At 47.2% G+C, this 26,931-nt stretch overlaps 1 protein-coding gene across 3 annotated transcripts in view; it reads left to right on the forward strand.

The window, feature by feature from the left end:
- Positions 1 to 56: 56 nt before the first annotated feature.
- The window catches only part of MORC2 (MORC family CW-type zinc finger 2), a 277,672-nt gene continuing 250,797 nt past the window's right edge, over positions 57 to 26,931 (forward strand). Inside the window, exons 1-5 of one of the 3 annotated variants that reach the window (XM_068120516.2) lie at positions 57 to 118; positions 377 to 459; positions 775 to 828; positions 7,480 to 7,514; positions 7,731 to 7,799. In XM_068120516.2, coding sequence (XP_067976617.2) covers positions 392 to 459; positions 775 to 828; positions 7,480 to 7,514; positions 7,731 to 7,799 — 226 coding nt within the window. In that variant the 5' untranslated portion in view covers positions 57 to 118; positions 377 to 391. Of the gene's footprint in view, positions 238 to 376; positions 460 to 774; positions 829 to 7,479; positions 7,515 to 7,730; positions 7,800 to 26,931 lie in introns of all 3 variants that reach the window. The other 2 variants (XM_068120518.2, XM_068120517.2) reach the window with 2 other exon arrangements.

Consider the following 26,931-nt stretch of genomic DNA (forward strand, 5'->3'; position numbering starts at 1 on the left):
TTCATTACAGATTAGAAAAATAACATTTGTAGCTTTTTGGGCCTATCGGCATCGTCCTTCGGGAACACGTGACATAACTGGGGTTTTTGTGGGCAAGGCTCACGTGGTTTGGACGAAGGTATCTTTTGTTGAAGTATTTCAGGAAGGCGCCGAGGCCGTGGTTTGTTAAATGCTAATATTTCGATTCGGACTTTGCTGCTTTGTCAGGTGGATCGTGTTGAGTTTGTTCTTGTCGCGGTGAATATCCGTCTCGCTGTGCGCCGGTTGTCGTAGTATTTATTTATTTATTTATTCTGCGTGCTCGAGGCAGTTTTATATATATATATATATATATATTTTTTGTTCGTTTATCCATCCCCTCCTCATCCTCATTTAGTCACCTTCAGGCTAAATGGCTTCCAAAGATTACAGTGCTTTGAGGAAGGCTGAGCTGACATTCGATTATCTTCACACGAACTCGTAAGTGGTGTTCGTCTTTCTTGTTGGAATGTATTCGAAGATGTTTTGAGGAGTACGGCGACATCATACATGGTGAACGATCGGTTATTTCACCATCGTCGTGATGGCTGCGAGGTCCTGGTCTGCATTTCGTGACCGATTCGTTGATATGAAATGAAATAATTATTGCTTTGCCTCGAGTACTTCGCGTGGGTGCATTTGGGTCTTCACGTCAACTGTTGATAAAAATGGCGGTTTTTTTTTTTTCCAACGGGAAACGAACTTGTTATATTTATTTAAATATGCTGTATATTAATTTTTTTTTTTTCTTTGCAGCACTACGCACGAGTTTCTCTTCGGAGCATTGGCAGAGTTGGTGGACAATTCGAGGTGTATTTTATTTCGGATCTTTTACACGTAGGCCCGATAATACATAGTGTCGTTTTTTTGAAATAGTAATACAGTGCTATACGTTTTATACAAGGTCGAGGCTCGCTTGTGGTAAAACGAGGTCACACAAGTTAAAAAGACAATTTACTGAGAGGGATTGTGACTGACATGAGAGAGATTGTGGAAGAAAGTTCCACACTTGTAAGGTACTTGAAGTCCTCTTTCTTGATTTGTGCAAGGCCTTTGATTTGGCTTCCTACCAAAGGCTTGTGAAGAAATTGCATGGTGTAAAAAGCAGAGACTCTCTTGAAATGGATAAAGTACAGTGTGTAATTGTAAACAACTCAAAATCAGATGAGAAAAAGGTTTGTAGTTTAATCCCGCAAAGTAGCGTGCCGGGCCCACTCTTTTCCTGTTGTATCGATGATCTACATAATGTGATCACCGACGAAGTACAGATCTACGGCCCAGCAAACGACAGTTGCGACTCTTCGTCCATGCGGGATGACTTGGGAAAGGTAGCGGAGTGGTTACGGCGATGGCAACTTCCTTTCAACCCAGATAAATGCAAAACCTTTCATCTTGGGAAAGGTGCTGTCAGTGAGTGCTACATGATTAATGGAAATAGGGTTGAAAATATCGTAAAAAAAAAAAAATCTAGTCATCACAATTGACAAGGCCTGAACCATCCCATCATCATGTCTCTACCATCAGGTGAACCAGATGTTTGGGCTAATAAAATATAGCTTCACAACCTTGGAGGAAGTTGTATTGCCTCTGCTGGTGAATTCTCTGGTCTGACCCATGTGATATTGGTGTATGCCAGATATGCGGTGGACGACAAATTGGAGAAGGTACAGAGAAGGGTGACCGAATTGGTCCCTCCCATACGTCATCTTCTCTACCAAGAGAGCCTCAAACCCCTGGATATGTACTCTCCAAGTGACATATGCAGGCGAGGTGACATCGTTTTCCAGGTCATAAAAGGACTGGACCACATCAAACTCTTCACTTCTTCAATTATAAACTCCACCAGTAGTCATCTCATGAAGGTGTTCAAGGCTAGATGTGGACAACTCATCAAGCCGTTTCTTCAGTCAAAGAGTGATCGAGGATTGCAACAGCCTCCCAACTTCCCTGGTGAAATCCACACTTGTAACAACCTTTTAAAATAACGTGAACAAGTTTTACCAAAGTGAAACATTCACCCTGCACTCACTGCCAGCATGCTTCCCTTCCTGGTTTAAAACCACCATGTGCAAACCAATTGATACGGAAGTGTGGACTGTGGTTCACCACGGGATATCATCCTCCTATCCATAGACTAATGATGATGATGAGAGCTCTCTGGAGAGGGGAAGTCGATTCAATTGGTTTAGTATTTGTTGTGTACCACAATGTTGTACCACAATGTTGTGTACCACAATGTTGTACCACAATGTTGGTACAATCCTATCCATAGACTAATGATATCATCATAGTATTTGTTGTACAACCTATGTTGTACAACCTATGTATATGTTGTACAAACCTATCCATAGACTAATGATATCATCCTCCTATCCATAGACTAATGATGATGATGAGAGCTCTCTGGAGAGGGGAAGTCGATTCAATTGGTTTAGTATTTGTTGTGTACCACAATGTTGTACCACAATGTTGTGTACCACAATGTTGTACCACAATGCAGTACCACAATGTTGCAAACCGACAACATTCCTTTTGTATAACGGCCCCAATTATCCCCACCTTGCTGGGTTGTCCGAGTGGGTGATTCTGGCCTAATTGTCAAACTGGCTGGCCATGTCTGACCCTTCACTGCAGCAGAAAATGTTAATTTGTTCTGGATGCCGGTGATGACTCGCTTACTCTTCATGTAAGACGCCGTGGGATCATCAACATCCACCAATGCACCCGGCGCTGGCAGATGTGTCCTCTGGCTTGATATCCTTCTGATGGATGATGCTCACCTTCGTGCATCATCATGCATGCGAAGCACCAAGGTGACAATTTATAGATGGTTTGAAACTCCAACTCAAAAGAGCCAGATCAAAGGTGAATATGCAGAGCTATCCTTCAAGTCCGTACCAGCCAACATTATTAGGAAGGGAACATTTTGATCTTTCCATGAGATATTGGTGATGCAGTTTTCACTTCCAGATATATATGCCAAATGTTGAACTCTGCGTTGTGTGTGGATGCACAAATATTTTATGCCCATGTAGCCGAAAGCTGGAGGCGTGTTTTTGGGCGGTCTGTCTGTGTGCGTCCATTATCTTCCCAGATATTTTGGGTGGTCCGTCTTCACTACCCGTATTATTGGGAAAATGTTCTATTGGGCAGCTCCAACTCTATTCTATAGCAATCAAATGGAGGCAAGTGTATTTTTTGTTTTTTCTGCTTTAACAAAAAGAAGTAGTAAATTATACTCGATTTTTGTGTGAAATTAATTAATTTGTGGATTTTCCTATCACACAAATGAATTGTCCCCCGTCGCACCGCGGAGCGAAAGGGGTACTATGGTTTTCCCGTGCGTGCGTGCGTAAGCGAAGGACCGAATTCTAATTTGGTGTGTGGGTGCAACCCACGTCAAAATCCAAGATGGCCACCGCCATGTATGTCTGAACCTTGTGAACGGGATATCTTGGAAAATAAACGAACTACTAACTTCTAATCTGGTGTGTGGGTGTATCTACGCATAAGGAAGAACGCTATTGAAAATTGGGTCGCCACGTCAAAATCCAACATGGCCTCCACCATATACATGTCTGAACCTTGTGAGCGAAATATCTTGAAAAATAAACGAACTACTAACTTCTAATCTGGTGTGTGGGTGTATCTATGCATAAGGAAGAACAACGACAACAACAACAACAACAACATGCATTTCAAGGCCATTTTCCCTGCAAGAGCGGGGTTAGCCTTGCGGTCCCCATGACAATCTTCTTCATTTTGCCCTATTTTCTGCATCTCTCCTTGTTAACCCCCTTGCCCACATTTCTTCTTCCACCATCCTTAGCCAAGTCTTTCTCGGTCTTCCCTGTCCTCTACTTCCTTCTACATTCATTTCCATCACTCTTCTCAACCAGTCACTTTCATCCTTCCTCAACACATGACCAAACCATCTCAACCTGTTCCTCTTCACAGCATCAATCACAGGCTCTATTCCCATCATCTTTCGCAATTCATCATTTATCTTCCTCTCTCTCAACGATACTCCGTACATCCACGGAACCATTCGCATTTCCACCCTTTCCAGCCTTCATTGCTGCTCCACATTAATGACCCATGTCTCGCTCCCATAAATCATAACACTTCTCACACATGCAGCATACACCTTTCCCTTCAGCTTCAACGACACTCCCCTCCTCATCAGCACGCCACTCAGTTCCCGAAACTTCTTCCATGCACATCTCACTCTAGCAACCGTTGCCGAGTCTGATCCACCTTCTCCATTCAGCATGTCTCCGAGGTAGCAAAATGTTTTCACACCTTCCAGCTTCACGCCGTCTCCAATATCCAGCTCAACATTTCCTCCATCTGCAGCTCCCTCTGTGCACACCTTACATTTGAATGTAGCTGCCACACTGGTTAATGACCCTCTCAGACCACTACATTTTTGATGAACCCACTCAGCGCACATTGTACATTGAATGGAGTTCACTCCGACACCCTTCCAGCACACAGCACATGGCCACTTCCCAGTTCTTTCCACCTCACCACATGCTTTACCACTTGCCATCACCTTCGTCTTTCCTATATTCACCTACAGACCTTTTGTCTCCATACATTCCTTCCACTTGTTCATCTTTTCCTTCAGTCCATCCATACTTTCCGCAATCAACACCAGATCATCTGCATACAACAACTCCCATGGTAAACCCTCCTTTACGTTCTGAGCCAGCACCTCCATCACAGCTACAAATAGTAGTGGACTTAGTACCGACCCCTGATGCACTCCCACCTTCACCTCAAACTCACCACTGTTCCCGTCCTTCGTCCTTACAGCTGTGCACGCTCTTTTGTACATTGCCATCACAACTCTGATCAACCATTCCTTCACTTCTAACTTCCTCGATGCCCATGTCAATACTTCGCGTGGAACCCTATCGAATGCTTTCTCCAGATCAACAAACCCAAGAAACAACTTCTTCCTTTTCTCCATGTACTTCTCCTGGAACTGCCTCACAATAAAGAGCGCGTCTGTCGTTCCTCTTCCTGGCATAAATCCAAACTGCATTTCGTCGATCTTCACTTTCTTCCTTCTCCTCCTCTCCAACACCCTCTCCAATACCTTAATTCCATGCTCCAATGACTATCGCTCGGTACGAGCCACACTCCAGAGGGTCACTTTTCCCCTTGTATAGAGGGACGAGGGTACTCAGTTCCCAATCCACTGGAATGCGGCCTTCTTTCACCACCAGATTACAGATCTCTGCCATTCTCTTCACACCCCAACTTCCTGCTGCCTTCAACATATCTCCCACAACTCCCGTCAGCCCTCCCGCTTTTCTACTCTTCATTGCTTTTATCGCTTCCTCAACTTCCTTCTCAGTTATCTTCTCTGCTGGTCCTAAAACTGGGTTATTCTCCACGTTGCCATCCCATTCATTCTCTGTATTCAACAGCATTTCCATATATCTTTTCCATCTTCCTTTAATTCCATCTTTAATTCCATTTGAGTACCAGCTTGCTGGGATGAATGATCACGGTGTGTACCCCGATTTAGAATAGGTACACCGTATCCCTGCGCATCGAAAGAAGCAACCAAGGCTTGGCATCAGGAGGGGCATCCGGCCATAAAAACATTGCCTCAAACAGGGAACCATGATTGTCATGGGGCCCGCAAGGCTAACCCCCGCTCTAGCGGGGAAAATGGCCTTACAACGATCATTCATTCATTCATTCTTCCTTTAATTCCATCTGGGTCCACAATGGTATGTCCCACTTCATCCTTTAAGCAACTCACCCCCATCACATCACAACTCTCTTTCGCTATCTGCTTTGCAATCCTGAATACTGCTCTCTGACCCTCTTCCGAATCCAAGCGTTCTCCGAACATTTTCCGACATGCCTCCTGTGCTTTTGCTACCTCTTTCTTTGCAGCCTTCTTGGCTGCCTTATAACTTTCATGCTCTGCCTTTTCTGCCCCCGTACCCTTTGCCTTCTGCCACTCCTTTAACTTCTTGCTCTTCTCGTCAATTCTCTTTCCAACTTAATCATCGCACCACCATGTTTCCGAGTGCCTCGGTGGTCCTTTTGTCCATCCACATACCTCACCAACGGCTCCCAAGAGACTATCTTTCATTGACTTCCAACCACTTTCAAGCTCGACCACATCAGCCTCTACCATACTCAGCCTCTCTTTTAATACCTGCTTCACCGTCGCCTCTTTCAACCTCCACACCTTCATTCTCGGTTGGTACTTCACCCGCCGAGCTCTCCTCGCACCTTTCACCCTTATGTCGCAGACAACCAAGTGGTGCTGAGAAACAGCCTCCTCCCCCAGGATCACCTTTGTGTCCCGGAGGTGCCACCTTTCTCGCCTACGCACCATCAGGTAGTCAACGGTTGTCGTCGACCCACCTGACATGTATGTAACAAGCTTATTATCCACTTTCTGGAACTGAGTATTACAAATCAACAAACCAGCTACATCAGCAAACTCCAAAATCCTTACACCTTCTCCGTGCCTCACACCATATCCGTAACCCCCCATGAACTCCCTCAAAACCGTCTATACTCCTTCCCACATGTCCATTTAGGTCTCCTACCACAACAACTTCCTCATCTTTCACGTTTTTCATCAGCTTCTCTGTTGCACACCAGAACTTGTCCTTCTCTTCATCGCTCCGACCAACCTACGGAGCATATCCCGAGATGACGTTCACCAAGAGCTTTCCAATCATCATTTTCACCATCATCGACCTTTCACTCACTCTAGTCACACTCACCACACTGTCTACAAACTCCTCAGAAAACAGGACACCAACACCATGCACGCCTTCCGGGCACCCTTGCCACACAAACTTGTATTTCTGTCCCTGCCTACCCTTCAACATTCTTACACCACTTCCCTTCCATCTCGTCTCCTGCACACAACATAAGTCTGCACAGCAAGACACCATAGCTGAATTGCCTTTTTTGCCGGTGAAGCTGAAAAGTGCGCTTGCGTGACTTTGTTTTACGCTCAGGGTGGTAAATAAACAACGGTGCAGTTTAAGTTCATGAAGCGGTGCAGTATAAATTTACAGCAGTAGATGCAGTAAACTTGTTCGCATGCTCTTTTGATGGCTTTTGAATCTCACCATATAAATCTGGAGAGCTTACCGTAATGCATGCTGATATTTACAGGGTGACTTTTCTTTCAATATTTTGCCCGTCTCTTTATTATTATTATTATTATTATTATTATTTTTTTTATTTTTTTTCTTTAGGGCTATTTTGGAGTTTTTGTTAGTGAACCCTGGTATGTAGACTTGTGTTATTAAAGAGTGTTTTATGATTGCTATGATTTATTTGCTCGTGTACTTGCCCTCGCTTGGCTGAATGCATTAGCTGTGATGAATTGATGGTAAAATACATTTTAACTGAATGTTTTATCATATATTCTTGGTTTATATTAATACACACTTGTAAATTTGTTATCAGAGATGCTCAAGCTTCAAGGATTGACATTTATTCAGGTAAGCACATGCTTTCTTTTAGGTCTTTTGAGATGAAAGATCATTATTTGGTTTGCTAATCCTTTACAAAACAAGATTTTCTGTTACAGAAAAGGCATTTTGCTTACCTTTTGTCTTTTTACGATGGTGCACGTGACTATCGTGGTGCCTCCTAATTAGATTTTCAGTAGAATGTGACAGTTGTAAGCAGTATGTCTACTGTTGCATATTTTGCAGTTCTCAACGAAGGATTACGTGGGGATTACATGTTATGCTTCAAAGACGATGGCAATGGCATGGATCCAGGTTTGTTTCTCATCCAGGGATTGACTTTGGCCGTGATTCCGCGATATTCTTGCATAAAGTTGGAAAATATCGCGTACAATTTTGGCCAGAGCGATAAAAAATCCCATAGAGCGTGTCAGTTGTTGCGGAATAGTTTACAGGCGAAACAGTTTCAAATCGTGTACTTACCTCTGCTTTTGTCAGGTCTGGAAGTTGTCAAAGACGAAGCTATTCTGAACTGTAAACAGACCGTAGACATTTTAATTTCGCTTTCACGCTTTACGGTAGCCGTGACAATGTTTTGCGGCATTAAACGACGGCTTTTCGGCAACCACGTGTTCGCTGTCTGCAGTAGTTTCTGGATTACGCTTTTTCCGAAAATGCCGCCGAAAAAGAGACCTCCGCAACCACAGCCGGATGGGCAAAGTATAAAACGATTCTTTATCGGTACCAGCAGTAGTTCTAACACTGAGGACAACCAGGATGATCCAGCTAGTGACCGTGTGCAGGGCGAAAGCGGGACAGTGGCCAGGGCCGCCACAGTGCAGACAGCTACTTCCGGAAAAACTTTAATAACGTTTCAAGACAGATGGGTCCTTAAATTCACTATCACCACTATCACCAGGGACATTGTGATGGACATGGTTTTTCAGCAAAACTGATGATTTACTGTCTAAGGTTAAGAACATTGTTTCTTGACTTATGATAACAATCTATCTTTAGGGAGGTGGACATTGTCATGTCATCAAACTACATGACTTTTGATGTTTTCAATCAGTGTTATTAAATGTGATCAAATGTGCTAATTCATGGCAACTTATGTGTTAAACTTATCTGTGGCATGGTTAATTGTTTACGCAATAAAAGCCACAGGGAGTGAGATAGTCTGTTTGAATACAGAAAGAAACACACAAGTCTTTGTTTTCTTGACCATATTTATTTTTAATTAATACCCCGAGAATAATGAGACTTGACGAGCGCGAGTAAAATTTTATCTCAAAACAATTTTGTATAATTCCATCGTGTTTGGAAAAAATCTCATTGTTTTGTACACAGGGAGATTTTCTCCCATTGCTAAAATCCTCCAGGATAATCCCTGCTCATCCTCTTTACATTATGATGAAAGCACATTTTAAATAGTTTATGCCTTTTGCTTTGTCCAAAAAAAAAACAAAAAAAAACGGGAAGTAGTAAATTGTATTTTGGCCACTCTAAAGTTGGGTGTGAAGAAGTGGGATGTACAAAGTAGAGACTATTAATCAGTTCAAATAGCACTAAACTTGTGAATTACAAGAGCTTACTTTGTTTCATTCGTACAAGTACCATGGAGAAAAGGAAATATAAAATATTCATATTTTGGGGGGGGTGGGGGGGTTTGTTGGTCGCGGTACAGAGTAATGCTCGGATGGCATGCAACGCCTCAGGTAACACTCGCTCCCATGATTGCACAGGTAACCTGCGTGTCTTCAAGCTCATCGTAACTGCTCTCCATACAATTCCGTTGTAACGTTCCACCTGGTCGTTGCCTTGGGGCTTATATGCGGTAGTACGGCTGGAGGCTACTCCCCGTTCCTGGAGGAATTGCTTAACTTCCCTGGATAGAAACGCAGTTCCCCGGTGTCAGTGCACATCAGCGTGGTAACCGAACGTGAGAATCAGCTGCTGAAGACAGCATATTACAGCCGTGGATGACATATCAGCACAGGAGTATGCGAACGGGAATCGCGAGTACTCGTCGACAATTGTAAGAATGTATCGTCGCGGGCCAAGCCCTGGCAACGGCCCCTTAAAATACACATGTAGTCGCTCCCACGGTCGTCCCGCGTGGATCAAAGTCCCCATGGGAGGTCTATAGAATCTCGGCTTGACTTCGGCACACACAGGACACGACCGACAAAGTTGCCGGCCATCTTCGATGGAAAAGGGCAGATTCCTACATTGTACAAAGTGGGCTAACCAGGTGACGCCCGGATGTCACAATGATTCATGGATCCCACGTAAATCTTCTGACATCATGCCAGCACAGACAGGCCGAGACAGCGCATCGGCCACCACATTATCCCGCCCAGGTCTATACACGATCTCAAAACTGAAGTCGGCCAACTCTATGCGCCAGCGAGCTATTTTGTCATTCTTAATCTTCTGAGAATGCTGTGCGTTGTACATGAAAGACATTGACTGTTGGTTGGTAATTAGTTGAAAATGTTTTCCCAGGAGAAAGTGACGCCACCGTCTGACTGCTTCTATGACAGCGTACGCCTCCTTTTCTATCGCAGAATGGTGTTGTTCGCTATCAGTCAAAGTCCTTGAAAAGAACGCGACGGTGCGTCCCGCCTTGTTGAGCGTAGCAGCAATCGCGCAGTCGCTAGCAGCCATCTCGATCATGAAAGGTACCGCTTCGTCTATCGTGGTTACTACTGTCGTAAAAATCTGAGTCTATGACAGCGTCCTCCAACTGAGTTTAATCTGAATCGATCTCAGACAGCATCTCGGAAGAAATCAGCTATCATGGTATCAGTAACACTGCGAGCATACGAGCAGGAGTTGATATGGCAAACAAGCAAGCAACACGCAATGTAATTCCCCTCAGTACGAGATGGAGGACAAGAGTCAGATTGTAAGCCTCTTGTAGAGTCAGGGTCGGCTTCTCCAGCAAAGGTTGACGTATCGATGGGGAGTAAAGACCAGAGACGAACGCTTCTCGCAAGTCGTCACACACCTGCTCGTGCGTTCGGACCTCGTGGGCGCATTCCTTGCCCAGGCGACAAAATGGTCAGGTTTCGAAGAATCCTGTCGCCGTGTAGCAAGCTTGTATCGAGTATAAACGACACTCCGAGGCTTGATGTAGATACTTCGTAGCGCTGCTCTTGCATAGTCGTATGTCGCGCAATGCGATATGTAATCGTGAATGGTATTCGTCACATGGCAATTGAGAACCGCCCTCTTCTGCTCATCCTTGATGTCGGTATATGTTTGTAAATAGCTTGTTAGCAAGCTCAACCAATGCGTGAGCTGACTCGGCGCGTCTGCCGCCTGAGGATCTCCTCCGAAAGTGGGGAGCTGCAGAAGCTTGTGCATCATGTCGACCCCGAATGATGACAGGAGACTATTCAGTTTAAGTGTCGTAAAAATCAGAGTCTATGACAGCGTCCTCCAGCTGAGTTCAATCTGAATCAATCTCAGACAGCATCGAGGAAGAAATTAGCAATCGTGGTATCAGTAACACTACGAGCATACAAGCAGGAGTTGATATGACATCCAAGGAAACAAGCAAGCAACACGCAATGTAATTCACCTTACCATTCTAAGTATGGACATGAGTGCCACATGATAGATGTCACAGGACTGCCCTCCACGCTCCGCGGACAAGATCTTATAATAGCCATGTAGTGGACAGAAGTTGTTATAGCACCTGGGTTATAACTTGGATACAATTTCACTACAACTACAGCCTCCGCTATGTCAGGTTTGAGTTGCTGAAATGCTGCTTTGGCCGACAAAGTCAATGGGAATAATTTACATTCCACTAGTGGTCTGATCTTCTCTGAGCACCGTGGGATCCATTTTGAGTTATGCGCGAATAGACCGAGTGCTCGGCGCAGCGCAGGCCGATCAGGGGAGGGGCCATCTCGAGCAACGGTTGCAGGCGAGTTGCGTCGGGTCTAATCTCGTCGGTCACCGTGTACCCTAACAGGTCCATAGTTTTGGCTGAATATTTACACTTATCTTCGTTCAGGGTCAAATTGTACTTTCGCACCATGGCCAATAATCTTTGCAAATTTGCGTCATGGTCGGCTTGATCACGGCCACAGATCGTCACATTGTCAACGTACACAAACTCATCCTTTAATTTATCTTTGGCTATGATGTCATCGAGCGCACGTTGGAAGCAGGCAACACCGTTCGTGACATTAAAAGGAATTCTTTGAAATTGGTACAACCGCTGCCCTGATTCAAAGGCGGTATAAGATCAATCGGCTTCTCTAATCGGTATCCGATGATACGCGCTGCGAAGATCTATGGTGCTGAACACCCTGAAGGTAGCCACGTCCCAGACCATATCGTCAATCTTTGGGAGCGGGTAAGCGTCCAACTGAGTAACGATTAATCCTTTGTGACGAGTCAATTACCATTCATTTCTGGTGGTTAGGACTAGCGACCACGAGTACTCGAACTCTCCACAGCGAAATACTGGTCTCGATAACTCCTTCCCGTAACAATCGCTTGGTTTCGCTCTCGATAAATTGAGCGTCCATCCTTGAATGCCGTCTGGACTTTACCATGACTGGGTGGCAGTCGTGAGTTAAACACGGAAACAACAGTGGGGTGGGGGGGGGGTCGCCATTTCCGTCAAACCGCATACCGTGAAGGTCTTTGCACTCGCTCCCTCGAATTGCATTTCCAGTCTCCCGTGACAATTTAAGAAAAATCGTGACCCAGGAGGATGTCGGAGCAGAGGTTAGGGAGAACAAGCAACTTGCCATTACAGTAAGTAAAATCGTTGGCAACCAGCTCAACCACACACACTCCGCGCGGTCGCTGCCATAGGGCCCCCGAGGCCATTTACACACGCTGAGTCGAGGCGGCTGGAGTCAACCCGAATCGCTCCACGAGATGAGGGCTGATGTAGCTCCGATCGCTCCCAGTGTCGATCAAAGCTTCCACCGATTGGCCGTTGATTTCGACCGGCACCAAGGCAAGAGCGAGGCCGATCGGAGCTCTTCGGGTTCTTGTTGACGAGCGCGTGCCCGCGAGCGTCGCACGCTTAGTCTTGGGCACGCGACAGACTTTGGCAAAATACCCTCACTTCCCGCAATATGGCACACTGTTTCCCTAGCAGGGCAACTTGAGCGAGGGTGGTGGCGATTGCCACAAAAAAAGCATTTGCCGGTCTGACCAGCGGGCGAGGTCAGGGCGGCCGTACTGGGCTCCTTCTCATCGGCGCTTTCCCCTCGTAATGCCCGATGACCGGCGTCAGCTTCCGGGTAGCCGCGATCGTGCGTACGTATTGTATCGTGAGCAGTAGCACTCGCAGCTCTGAAGGGTGGACCATAATAGGCGGATATGGCCTGAGCCGACTGTAGAACACGTGCTTGGTCGAACGCCGTTTGGAAATTCAGCGTCTCATTCTCGAGCAGACGTTACCTGATGGCAGAATATTGCAGACCCGTAATAAAGACGTCATGTATCAGATCATCAGTGTACTGCAATGCCGTGCAGTCCTGAATCGCGCAATCCTGGGCAAGCTGTCGTAAGGCTTGGCCATATTGATGCATGGACTCCGAGCTGTCCTGCCGGCGCATTGCCAATAGGTGCCGGACATACACTGTACTGTGCGGTTTGATGTAGAGGGCTTTCAAGGCTGCCACAGCTTCGTCGTACGTCGTGCAACGAGCTATGTATTTATAGATGACATGAAAGACATTGCCAGAAAACACATCGAGTTTCTGCGCCTCTGTAATGTCCGGCACCAGCTCAGTAAAACATCTCAGAGAATTGTGCCAGTGATTCAGCTGATCAGCAGCGTCTGGGGCGTTCGGATCCCCGGAGAAGTGCTCCAAGCGAATCGGCTTCTCCATCCTTCGGAGGTCTTCCCAAAGGAAGATTGCAATAAATTGTTGTGAAATTAGAATCGGAGACCTTGCTTGATATGAGGCTCTATTGCAATCGACAAGGTATATCTATACATAACACAAGATCATACTATAAGTCTACATCATACATGCAAAGCATCCAGACACATCTAGAACGAACCACCCCTGACAGACAGTTATGTGTATCACACGCCCGCAACTGGCCCTCCTTCGTCCAATTCATCACACTTTTACTGTTGGAACCAGGCACTCTGTGCTGTAGAGCTCCCTGGGCTGTCACCACACATGCACATGTGCATTTGTCGAGAATCTGGTGAAGGATGACTCACCAGCCCATATCACAATCTTTTCTATGCACATTGCACCACTGGACCCACAAACAGGCATTGCCAGGTGTTGAGTGGTTTGTGCATTAGCAACCCAGCTATGGTATACCCACCCTGTGAAGTTCTCTTTTGATTGCTTTTTTTACGATACAGAATGCTCGCGACCCACATTGAACTCCGCACAGTTTGTCCGACATTGCACTTATGTTTTGCCTCACAATCCAGACTAATGCCTGTCCATCATGCCAGCATTTTCCGCAGTTTGTCACTGAAGCGCGCATGCCAAACATGCACCAACAATCCCACCCCGTTTGAAGTCTTTAATGGGTACCACACAAGATCGAAGCACAAGCAGTTCATTTCAATAAAGTAACATGACACTCGCAGCAAAAGAGTGAGCTAACCTTTTGGAATTTAATTTGTAGGCATTTAATGAAAATTGCAATCGTGAGCAAAATTTTAACATTTTCCCTTTTGAAAAACTTTTCCCACCAGCCACGCATCCTCCACGCATCACGCATAAAACAGCTGTATGTGCGCATAAACCATCCCCCACCATGCCATTCAACATTTGCGGTTTTTCTTGGGTGGTATTCACGGCCCTGCGCTCCGCGTATTCGTTGTTTTTTGTGGGCGTATTTGAGGTTTTTTCATGGGATTTTTTGTTTTCCCTTGTGAAACACAAACCGCCAGGAACCTATCCCCCCATTTTCCATTGAAACAATGTCCCCACATTCACGGTTCTGACATTTGCGGCATTTTCTAGGAACGTATCCTCGGTGAATGTCAGGGTCCAAATGTATGTATGTATGTATGTATGTATGTATGTGTATTGTCACGTCTGAAGCTGCCGTTAAAACAGGAACCTCAACGCTGAGTTGGACTCTGTAGATGGACTGAAGGATCTCTCATTGCACTGCATTAAATTGATTAATTTTAACGTTACTGTTTTCTAAGGAGTTTTAATTGGGCCGATATAATAGTGGCACACGCAAACAGAAAGCAGACATAGAGCTGAAACAGGTTTTCTTACTTTTTAAAGGGTTTATTTGTCAAGTAAACAGGCAAGAGTATAACAATGCAATGAGCAAAAACGGAACAAACGAAGCAAGTCAAATGGACACGAGGTAAATGGTGACATTCAAATTTATGGACATTATTATTAATATGATTGAAAATAAAGCAATTCCTAACACACTGCAGATTACACTCATGCAACAAAACAATTGTAGGCAAGACTTCCCTTCTCTGATGTGCAGAGTGGATGCCAGACTCTCGACCACTTCGGGATCCAGGTGCAAGATAATAGAGCCCAAAGCCAAAATGAGTACGAGCAAAAAACACAACCTCAATCGATTATCTATCCTCTTTAGGCCAAGTGGCCCATAAGGCCGCAACAGTTTCCATAATCATTTTGAACTGAGTGGGTTGCTAACCCTCTGCAGTAGGTTTATTGTCCCCCGTCGCACCGCGGAGCGAAAGGGGGACTATGGTTTTCACCTCTGTCCGTGTGTGCGTGGGGACGTGTGTGCGTAAGCGAAGGACCGAATTCTAATTTGGTGTGTGGGTGCAACTCGGCATATGGAAGAACCCTATTGGAAATTAGGTCGCCACGTCAAAATCCAAGATTGCCACCGCCATGTATGTCTGAAACTTGTGAGCAGAATATCTTGAAAAAGAAACCTAGTACCAACTTCTAATCTATTGTGTGGGTGTATCTAGGCATAAGGAAGAACGCTATCGAAAATTGGGTCGCCACGTCAAAATTCAAGATGGCTGCCACCATATATATATGTCTGAACCTTGAGCGGAATATCTTGGAAAAATAAACGAACTACTAACTTGTAATCTGGTGTGTGGGTGTATCTACGCATAAGGACGAACGCTGTTGAAAATTGGGTCGCCACGTCAAAATCCAAGATGGCCACCACCATGTATGTCTGAACCTTGTGAGCGGAATATCTTGAAAAATAAGCAAAGTACCAACTTCTAATCTGGTGTGGGTGTATCTAGGCATAAGGAAGAACGCTATTGAAAATTGGGTCGCCACGTCAAAATCCAAGATGGCCACCTTGCGTCTTTCACTTTGTCAACTCTCATCACTTCACCGACGGGGGACCTCGGCGTAACGCTTGTTTTTTTTTGCTTTTCACCCATAACTGAGCTAGCCGGCCCCGACAACACTGGCTGTGATGTCGAGCACATGAACACCCTCGCACTCGGGTGGTCCACAGATATATGTAATATTTAATACTATTAAAAATCCATGCTCCCCAATGCTGCCCTTGTTCCTATGTTTATAAAGATCATATGAACCAAATATGAGGTCAATTGGAACTTATTTAGAGGTTGCTCAAAAAATAACATTTTTAATTTATCCTGTTTTTTTCAGATGGCAGAAACTCGCAGCTCTTCCACAGTTTGGTTGCTGGGCAAGTCTGAAAAGGAAATAATATGTGGGGGACTACCAACCAAAGGACACACATTGCAGAAAATGGTGTACCATCACATACAAGAACACCATACAGTTCGTGAAAGTGCCAAACTTAGTGTACAAGCCGTGTGTGCATACTGGGAGAAAGCACGAATTCCAGTGCAGAGAGTAGATTCCTGTGAGCGCCAACTTTTGAAGTTGTATGATGCCTACAAACTGGTAAAGAAAAATATAACCAAGACATTTGAAAACTAGAGAGTGAAGGAGCAGATGTTCAAAGATGATCTTCAATCCCTCTTCGATATCTCACCAAATGATGCGCTTGAGAAAATAACGAATGAAGAAGACAAAGCATTCCTTATCATGCAGTGTGAGGATCCCTCAAGTTCATGTATGGGATCTGTGGACGACACTGGCAGTGAAGGAGAACAGAAAGCGTATCAGGCTTGAGAATGAAGATAAAAGAAAGAAGAAACATGCTGCTGAGACTCTAACAGCAATGCAATCTGTTCCATCAACATCGCATGTGGTTGATGATGATGATGATGAGTCTGAGATTGAAAGCTCCGATTCAGGGGACAATGAATTCAAACGCCAAAGTCCATCTTCTACCAAACAGGCGAAAAAGGCTCCCATCAAGTTGATCACTCCATCAATAGTGGCAACTCTGGACAGAGTAAATCTCTCAGATCGGCGTGCTATGTTTATGGCCAGTGCTTTTGCACAATCTCTTGGTCATACCATTGAAGACATTTCTCTGTCATGCAGTGGAATTCGTCGTGCTCGAATTTGTGGAAGGAAAATAATGGCCACTGAAGAAAAGGCAAATTTCTCATGTAATAGCCCACTCCGACTACACTGGGATGGGAAACTGCTCCCTGATTATACTGGCAATCACAAAGAATCTGTTGATCGGGTAGCGATACTTGTAACTGGTATTAATACCGAGAAGTTGCTTGGAGTCCCAAAAATTCCCCAAGGCACTGGTGTAGCTCAAGCAAATGCTTGCATACAACGTATTGAGGAGTGGAATGTCAAACAGTTGGTGAAGTGTTTGACACCACTGCATCCAACACAGGGCTGAGAAACGGAGCATGTACCCTCATTGAAGCAGCTTTGGATGCTAAGCTTGTCTGGATTGCATGTCGTCATCATGTATTTGAAGTAATGCTCTCTGATGTTACAACTAAAGTCATTGGACCCACTAGCGGACCTGAAATCAGACTGTTCAAGAGGTTTTCGAAACAGTGGCCTTTAATTGACAAGAAGAGGTTCCAAGTAGGAGAAGATAAAATATTTTCCGATAACCTTGTTGAACGTCAGAATATGATACATTTTTATGCAGCTGCACTCGAAGAACAACAATAACAATAATAAATAATTTGAGTAATTGAAAATAGATAATTATCTATGAATTGATGTATGATGCTAAAAATTCTGTATCTTATTATTCATTAAAATTTGTCAACATTTTGAGCAACCTCTAAATATTGTCCAATCAAGCTCAAATTTTCACCACAAACTACTTTCTTCAATAGGAATAGGGGCAGGTTTGTGGAGAAATGAAAATGCAATCTTAAAATTTTTGGACCACCCCACCTTGCACTCCGAAATCGATATCTTGCATTTGAAAAATGTAATTTATATAAGTCTAAACTGAGATAAAAAATCTCAATGAAAATTTGCATAAAAACCGTAAACGCATCTGTAAAATATATTCATTGTGTTTACGTACCTATGGACAAACGGTTTGTTATTGCTTACACGTGAGTAATTTGTGCTCCAACCTATGACCGAACGCAGTGACATCACAGCCAAAACATCCTCACTGTCTGCGAAGCTTCGGAAGAGTCATCCCACAGCGACAAATCATAAAGATGTTATTCAGATACTGTCATGTGCATGGAAAACCCACAGTTACCGACATTTTTTTCACCATTATTGGGCATCATCAGGGCAACGCATCCAGCTTTCACACACTTGACTGAAAACCTTTCGGCTATATACCAGTATTGTGCGACTCCATACTGCGAATGGAGTAAGCGCCGGTAAAGTTTACCTTACCGGGAGAGAATTTTGATAAATGTACACTCTGACCCAGCCTTTTGTGGGGGATACGTTCCTGGAAAATTCGCGAATAACGGGGCATTGTTTCAACGGAAAAAGGGGGGATAGGTTCCCGAGTCACGAAAATCCGCGAAGGGCGGGGCAGAATCCGCGAAGGGCGGGGCAGAATCCGCGAAGGGCGGGGCAGAATCCGCGAAGGGCGGGGCAGAATCCGCGAAGGGCGGGGCAGAATCCGCGAAGGGCGGGGCAGAATCCGCGAAGGGCGGGGCAGAATCCGCGAAGGGCGGGGCAGAATCCGCGAAGGGCGGGGCATAATCCGCGAAGGGCGGGGCATAATCCGCGAAGGGCGGGGCATAATCCGCGAAGGGCGGGGCATAATCCGCGAAGGGCGGGGCATAATCCGCGAAGGGCGGGGCATAATCCGCGAAGGGCGGGGCATAATCCGCGAAGGGCGGGGCAGAATCCCGCGAAGGGCGGGGCAGAATCCCGCGAAGGGCGGGGCAGAATCCCGCGAAGGGCGGGGCAGAATCCCGCGAAGGGCGGGGCAGAATCCCGCGAAGGGCGGGGCAGAATCCCGCGAAGGGCGGGGCAGAATCCCGCGAACGTCGATGATGATCTGCGTGAACGTTTTATAAATACCGTATGTGAAGCTAACGGCTCCTGAAAAAAAAAATTTGTTTGTTTTTGCGCCCCTGAAAAAGGTTGTTGTTTTGTTTGTAAAAATGTAGGAAAGGTCACGGGGGCGATCACGTACTGGGAGAAACTAGCTTTAAGCCCTACCTAGTTAACAAAACAAGTCCACAGCCCCGAGCAAGTTACCGGACCTGTTTGTCAAGTTTCAATCCTCATTGTGACCATGTAATCAACTGAGTGATGTGCTGATAGGTGCTAGCAACATTCCTAATCTGGCCGGGCAACCGTAGATCACGAGCTCTCTGTGCCAGATTGAGTCAGCTTGTCGAACACACTGAAGTCACCAAATGAGATCACCCCAACAAGCAGAATCTAACCCTGAGACCAGGTACATTTATTTAACAACTAAATGGCATGGGAGAAGGATTACATGAAGCCATAACAACCAGTATGCAACAAACTGATGATGTTAGCTCTTACACGAGCCTCGATCTTGTATACAAGAAATATATACAGACTTGGCATTTAATATGGAATATTTTTTTTGTGGGGGTGAACTTACTTTTCAAGATGTCTTCGAACCAAAAGTTCATTGGAATTATGTTGAAATTATTCTAGATTTTGTTAATGTGACCTTTAAAAGAAACAAAAACCACATTTGACATTTTGAAACAAATAAATTGATCCTTGAAAGTGATGTAAACTGATATCGAACTCAATTCACGGACAGTACTGTGTTAAACTTCTGTACGTTTTCCAGAAGTATCTCTTTATTTTGCACATTAGCCAAAATTTTTTTTAACAAAAACAAAAGTTAAATTACGACTGGGATTACGGACAGTAAAATTACACTTCAGTACTTCGTGTAACCCCCACGAGCATTCAGGAGAGCACGTACACGTCGAGGCATGCTGTTCACGAGATTTGCCAAGGTTTGGACAGGAATCGCTTGCCATGCAGTGACAATAGCCTGCTGCAATTCACGCACAGAGGTCGGCTGCTGGTCCAAGTGGTCGATTTGACGCGTTAATTCTGCCCACAAGTTCTCTATCGGATTCATATCCGGGGAATTGGCAGGCCACTCCATATGCTCTACACCACGGTCAGCAAGAAAGTGTTGGATCATGCGAGCACGATGAGGCCGTGCATTGTCATCTTGGAAGACAAAGTTTCCTCGAAAGGCTGCACGAGCAAATGGAAGCAATGTTTCTTCCAGAATGGCCCTGTACTTGAACTGGTTCAGGTTTCCATTCAGAACAACCAGGTCAGTTTTGCCCCCTGCATGAAAAGCAGCCCAAACGGTCACCCCACCACCTCCAGCTTGGACTCTTGGCACTATACAATCTTTGTTGTCGGCTTCATGCACTTCTCTGCGCACTCGGACGCGGCCATCTTGACGATAGACCAGAAATCTAGACTCGTCACTGAAGATCACGTGATTCCAGTGTCCTGGCTGCCATTGACGGTGCTCTCTGGCCCACTGCAATCGGCGCTGGCGGTGTTGTCTGGTCAGGCGTGGCTTTCTCAGGGGACGCCTGGCACGATAGCCTGCTTGAACCAGTCATTGGTTGACTAGCCTTCTGGATACAGGCACATTTGTCAGTTGCTGCCACTCAGCCCTAAGCCGATTAGCTGACTTGGTACGGCCATTGCGGACTAACCGGTGCAGCTGGCGATCATCCCTCCTTGTGGTTCTGTGGGGACGTCCTGGCCTCGGTATTGGAGTAGGGACACCCCTCTGAGCATTTCGTTTCAGGATCTTTGATACCTGACCTTGAGTGATGCCATACTGCCGAGCAATAGCACGCTGTTTCATGCCGTAATTTCGTGAAGCCACCACTCCATGACAAACAGCATTGTCGAGTTGACGGACCATCTCCAGAGGAAGCGGCAATAACTTTTGGAGACGTGCAGCAGTTGTTTTCCACTAATACAGAACGCAACAACCCTTGTATACCCGACTGTGAAGCCAATCATCAAATGCACCTGTCCGTACATTTTGCCACGCCACCTGTGATATAATCCTGTTGTTGACTTCTTGCTGCGACAGACAATCAGTGACATGGTTCTTTTAACAAATAAATCACCAAAGCGTAAAATAAACTCACCAGATTGATGTACTGAGTTAAGAAAGTAAACCCAAGTCAAGAAAGAAAAAAAAAATTCCATATTAAATGCCAAGTCTGTATGTACACTACCGGTCAAACGTTTCAGAACACCTCAATTTTCCAGTTTTTATTGAAATTTAAGCAATTCAAGTGCAGTGAATAACCTGAAATGGCACAAAGGTAAGCAGTAAACTGCCCGAGGTAAAAAAAAAAAAAAAGTTTAGGTTAGCAAAAACGGGAAAATAATGTAAATTGCAGTTATATTGTAAAAAAAAAAAAAAAGGCCTTCTTCAGGGAACAAGTAATGGGTTAACAACTTACAGCTGTTCTGCAGCAATGTAAGTAAATTAAGCCTTGAAAGTTGATGCAAACAATTCCTACAGGTGTCCCAACCTCTGCTGATTACTTGATTACAAACCCCTGTCTGTATAAAAGCAGTATTGGAACAGACTGTTATTACACCCTCTGAAGCATTATTTGGACAATATTGTACTGCAGGAAGTAGTATATTGCTATCATCATGGCGAGAAAAAGGCAATTGACAAAGGAAGACAGACCGACCATTATAACCCTTAAGTGTCGGTCTTTCCTTTAGAGAAATTGCAAAGAAAGCCAGTGAGTACAGTTTCCCACACCATCAAAAGGCATTTGGAAACTGGAGGGAACTCTGACAGGAAGAGGTCTGGCAGACCCAAAGCCACAACAGAATCAGAAGACAAGTTTCTGAGAATCAACAGCTTGCGTGATAGGTGGCTCACAGGACAACAGCTTCAAGCACAGCATAACACTGGTCGAAGTAAGCAAGTCTCAGTTTCAACTGTGAAGAGAAGACTACGAGCTGCAGGTTTGACAGGTCGAGTGGCAGTAAGAAAGCCATTGCTAAGATGGCAAAATAAGAAAAAGAGGCTTGCCTGGGCCATGAAGCACCACCAGTGGACTATTGAAGACTGGAAGAAGGTCTTATGGACCGTTGAATCAAAATTTGAAATCTTTGGTTCATCACACAGGGTTTTTGTACGCCGTCGAGTTGGCAAAAGGATGGTTCCTCAGTGTGTGACACCAACTGTCAAACGTGGAGGAAGAAGCGTGGTGGTCTGGGGCTCTTTTGCTGGATCCAGAGTCGGCGACTTGCACAGAGTGACTGGCACCCTGAACCAAAAGGGGTACCACAGCATTTTGTAGCGCCGTGCAATACCCTCTGGTATACGCCTAGTTGGTCAGGGGTTCATCCTACAGCAAGATAATTGTCGTGAAAATCATCCACAGACACGACTTGTACCTTGGGTAGGTTTAATAACATTTAGATCTGTGGTAACATCCTGTAAAATACATTCATGCAATAGACATCAGAATCGGAGTATTACATGGGAAATGACCGATATCAATAGGCAAAGCAAGCAAGTCCGGCATATAGGTGCGTACATACCATTCAAACTACAGGACTATATGTCACAGTAAGTGTCGCTGGAGTGTCCTTGCGCCGCGGTTGTCCCGGGTCTTATAGACGCCCCTTTAGTGGGATGAGCGAGCACTCCCGGGTTCACCTTCAGTATAATTTCACTACATTCTCCCCACCGTTAAAACTATACTGCCGCTAGGCAGGTCGCAAGCAAGCGTCAGCAATAATCGAATGGGGTACGTCAATCCACGTCAGTCGGTCCACCCGTAGCGGTCGGGTCGGCGAACTACCCTGCCAGTTCGTGTCCGGAGACTACCGGGTACGGCGTCCCCAAGCCCGGAGTCCTCCGCGTCGGAATAGCTGCCGGAGGTGGGTGTCGGAGGGGGCACCCCAGAGCCATCAGGCAAGGGAGTAGGCGCAGACGGAAGTGACGGCAGTAGTTCCATAGAGGAAGCTTCGGTAGAGTCCATAGACTCGTAGATTGGTTCGTCGATATCCCTGTCGTCGACCCCACAAGGGGTGAGATGGCGTACTGAGACAGTAGACTCGCGTCCGTCTGCCGTTATCACACGAGCATGCTCGGGATTAGCCTGGAGTACCCGCACCTTATCAACAAGGGGGTCGTACTTGCTAGCACGAACCGCTCGTTTGAGATAGGCCGGCCCTGGTTCAGCGAGCCAGCTGGGTAAGGATTGGATACTACCCGAGCTTCTAGGGTGGTGGAACAGTCTTTCGTGAGGAGTCTGGTTGGTGGCTGTACATAGGAGAGCCCGGATCGAGTTTAGAGCCGCAGGTAGCGACCACGCCCATTTATCGAGGCCCCGGCCGAGGGTCCTGAGGCTTAGCATGACGGCCCTCCATATAATCCCATTAAAGCGTTTGATCTGCCCATTCGCCTGGGGCCGGGACGGGGTGGTGTAGCTCGAAGTGACATTATTTTGGAGCAAGTAGCCCCTCACCTCCTGAGACAGGAACACCGCACCCCGATCGGTATGCACGTAGGCCGGATACCCAAACATAGAAAACAAATTCTGCAGGCACCGTATAACCGTGGCAGCCGACATATCCCCGCACGTATAAGCAAAGGGGAATCGCGAATACTCATCAACGATAGTGAGCAGATAACGAGAGCTACTCGACACCGGCAGCGGCCCTTTGAAGTCCATCGCCAATCCCTCCCACGGTCTAGTAGCCCTAACCAGCGTCCCCATAGGAGGGTTGTAAAAACGCGGTTTGAGCTCCGCACAGATAGTGCAATCATGGCAGATCCGGCGGATGTCCTCAATCGAGTACGGCAGATTACCACTGCGCACAAAATGCGCGAAACGCGCTACCCCGGGATGACACATAGTGCCGTGCAAAGCGCGCAGTCCCTCCAAAGTTACAACCCCCGCGCAAGTGGCCGGCCTCGATAAGGCGTCGGCGACCAGGTTATCCTTCCCCGGGCGGTATTTCATGGTGTAGCAGAAGTCGGCGAGTTCGATACGCCAGCGAGTGATTTTCTCATTCTTAATGCGTTGAGCATGTAAGGTGTCGTACATGATTGCAACGCTTTGTTGGTCCGTGACGATTTGGAAACACCGCCCGAGCAGGTATGGCCGCCATCGCCGAATCGATTCGACGATCGCGTACGCTTCCTTTTCGACAGACGAACGCCTCCGCTCAGCGGAGGTGAGAGTCCGCGAAAAGAAAGCCACACGGCGTCCCCCTTGGGAGAGAGTCGCCGCTATCGCATGATCCGAGGCATCACTTTCCAAGACGAAAGATGCACTCTCGTCAATTGTCGCTACAGCGGCGCCAGCGATGTCGGATTTAAGGCCCTCGAAGGCCGCCATGGCTCTAGGCCCATGGGGAACGTGTCGCAGGCCACGAGGGGGCGGAGCTTCGCAGAGAAATTTTGCACCCACTTTGAATAGTGGGCGAACAGCCCAAGAGCGCGTTTCAGCGAAGCCCGATCGCTAGGCGGGGCCATATCGAGCAAAGGTCGCAGATGCTCCTTATCCGGAGAGACAGAGCCATGGGTCACGGTGTACCCCAGAAGATCTACCGTGCGTAGAGAGTAACGACACTTAGCCTCATTCATGGTTAGGCGATATTACTGCGCGACCTCGAGGAAGCGCTTCAGATTCGCGTCGTGATGCCCCTGGTCATACCCACAAACCGTAAGATTGTCCAGATAGACAAAGACATCGGTCAAGTTCTCCTTCGTAACGAGGTCATCCATAGCCCTCTGAAAACAAGGGACCCCGTTAGTTACCCCAAAAGGGAGTCGAGTGAACTGGTACAACCGTTGACCCGATTCAAAGGCTGTATAGACGCGATCAGCCCTAGAGATGGGGACCTGATGATACGCACTACGCAGATCGAGAGTGCTGTAAACGGAGTACAGGGCCACCTGGCGTACCAGTGCATCCATCCCCGGTAAGGGGTAGGCATCCAGCTGTGTAAAATGATTAATCGTCTGTGAGTAGTCGATTACCATGCGCCGGCGATGGGCCTCACTCCGCACCACTAAGACTTGGGCCCGCCACGGCGACCGACTGGGTCTATAATACCGTCCTTTAAGAGCTGGGCCGTTTCTTCCGCAATGAATTGCGCGTCTGCGCGAGAGTAGCACCGCGATTTTATGGCTACAGGGGTACAATCAGTGGTCAGGTTGGGGAACAGCGAGAGAGGCTCCACGTCCATCTGAGCGAGGGCGCACACAGCAAGCGTGTCCGGCCCACCGAAGTCCATTTCCAAACGTCCATGTCGCTTAAGGAAATCGTGTCCTAACAGAACGTCGGCACATAATGCAGGTAATACCATGAGATACACGTCTGGGAACGTGCGTCCCTTTATCACAAGTTTCAATCGACATGCCCCTTTTGTGCTCAGCCGAAGTCCTTGGGAGGCCATGAAGATCCGTCGTGTAGTCCCGAGAACCGGCCACCCATGTTGATGCACTAGTCGTTCATCGATAAAACTATCCGTAGACCCCGTGTCGATTAAGGCTTGCGAAAAAACGCCCTCGACCTTGAGCGGAATGATGGCCTGCGCAAGGCCGGAAGACCCAGCAGGTATTGTGCCGTCCGGGCGAGAAGATCGCGCCTCGCGAGTGGATCCCACTCCAGCTGCAGTTTTCCGGTCGTTCGGGCAGCCTGTGGAGGACCCCCGTAACAAGGGCATAGTTGGCCGCGTTTCGAGCAGGAGCATGTAAATCGTAAAAGCCACTGTCGGAGGATGTTCCCACACCGGCTGCAGTTTGCCGGTCGTTCGGGCAGCCCGTGGAGGATTCTCGTGACAAGCGCATAGTTGGCCGCGCTGGAGCAGGAGCATGTAAATCGTAAAAGCCACTGTCAGAGGACGTTCCCACGCCGGCTGCAGTTTGCTGGTCGTTCGGGCAGCCCGTGGAGGACCCTCGTGACAAGCGCATAGTTGGCTGTGCTGGAGCAAGTGCGTGTAATTCGTAAGAGTTGCCGTCAGAGGGCACTCGAGTCACGCGTAGAGGATCACTGCCATCCACCGTTCCATGAGCTGGTGCGGTAGCGTGTAATTCGGAAAAGCCGCCGTCAGATGGCGCTCGAGTCCCGTGCAGCGTTCGCTGCGAATCCAGAGGAGTTGGCAAAGCAGTACTTCGTTGCTTGTTTGAGGTGGGCGTCCGGACGCCAGCCAAGGCCGATTGCGCCGCGGCCGGTCGTGGTCGCGCCGGTTGTTCAGGCGGCCCGATGTCCCCCATCAAGGTCGAGCATGCAGCCAGGGGCCCGCGAGGAGGGGAGACGCTCATCAAGGCGGGGCGCTCCGCTCGGTGCGCAGTCTGTTGGCTCAGCGATAAGCCCATTCAAGGCCGCGCGGGCTCACGTACCTCGCGCGGACTTTTTGCAGACCTTCGCGAAATGGCCCTTGGTGGAGCACAGATGGCATATTGCCTCCCGAGCCGGGCATTCTAATCGGGGGTGCTGCCGATTCCCACAAAAATAACACTTCGCGTACCGTTCAGGCCGTGGCCGGGCAGCGGTAGCAGCAGTCAGGCCAGAAGCCGAGTCCGCTTCAGGAGCACCCAGAGACTCGGCCGTGGTCGAGTCCTCCCCCATATCCTCGGCGGTAACCCTCTCCGGTCGCGCGAGTTGAGAAGTCCCCGCCACGACTCGTGGGTGGTCATAAGCGGTAGATTGTTCACGGGCATCTGTAAAGACGTGAGCCAGCCGTAGTGCCTCCGTAAATGTCAGCTCCGCGGTCTCCAAGAGTCGGAGCCTCAAGGCTCCAGAGCTAATTCGAGACGAAAGAATCTCGGAGAAGGTCATCCTGAACTTGCTCGTGGGTCCGTACCTCCTGAGCGCTGTCCGCAAGGAGGTGTCGCAGCTCCTGCGCGTAGCGATCGATCGATTCCGATGGTTGTTGTTGCCGCTGAGAGAGCTGATGCCGGCCGTGCACGGCGCTCCGTTTCTTTATGTATAGTCGCTTTAGCTCGGCCAGAGCCGTGGCGTACGTCTCAAGTCGAGCAATGCACCGGTAAACGCGGTGATGGACCTTCGACTGTAACACGGACAGCTTAGCCGCGGCGGCGGGCTCTGTTTCATGCGCGGCGAAGTAATTCTCCAGCGTTTTGAGCC

The sequence above is a fragment of the Myxine glutinosa genome, chromosome 6, assembly GCF_964187855.1.
Source record: "Myxine glutinosa chromosome 6, kmMyxGlut1.1, whole genome shotgun sequence".
Lineage (NCBI taxonomy): Eukaryota > Metazoa > Chordata > Myxini > Myxiniformes > Myxinidae > Myxine > Myxine glutinosa.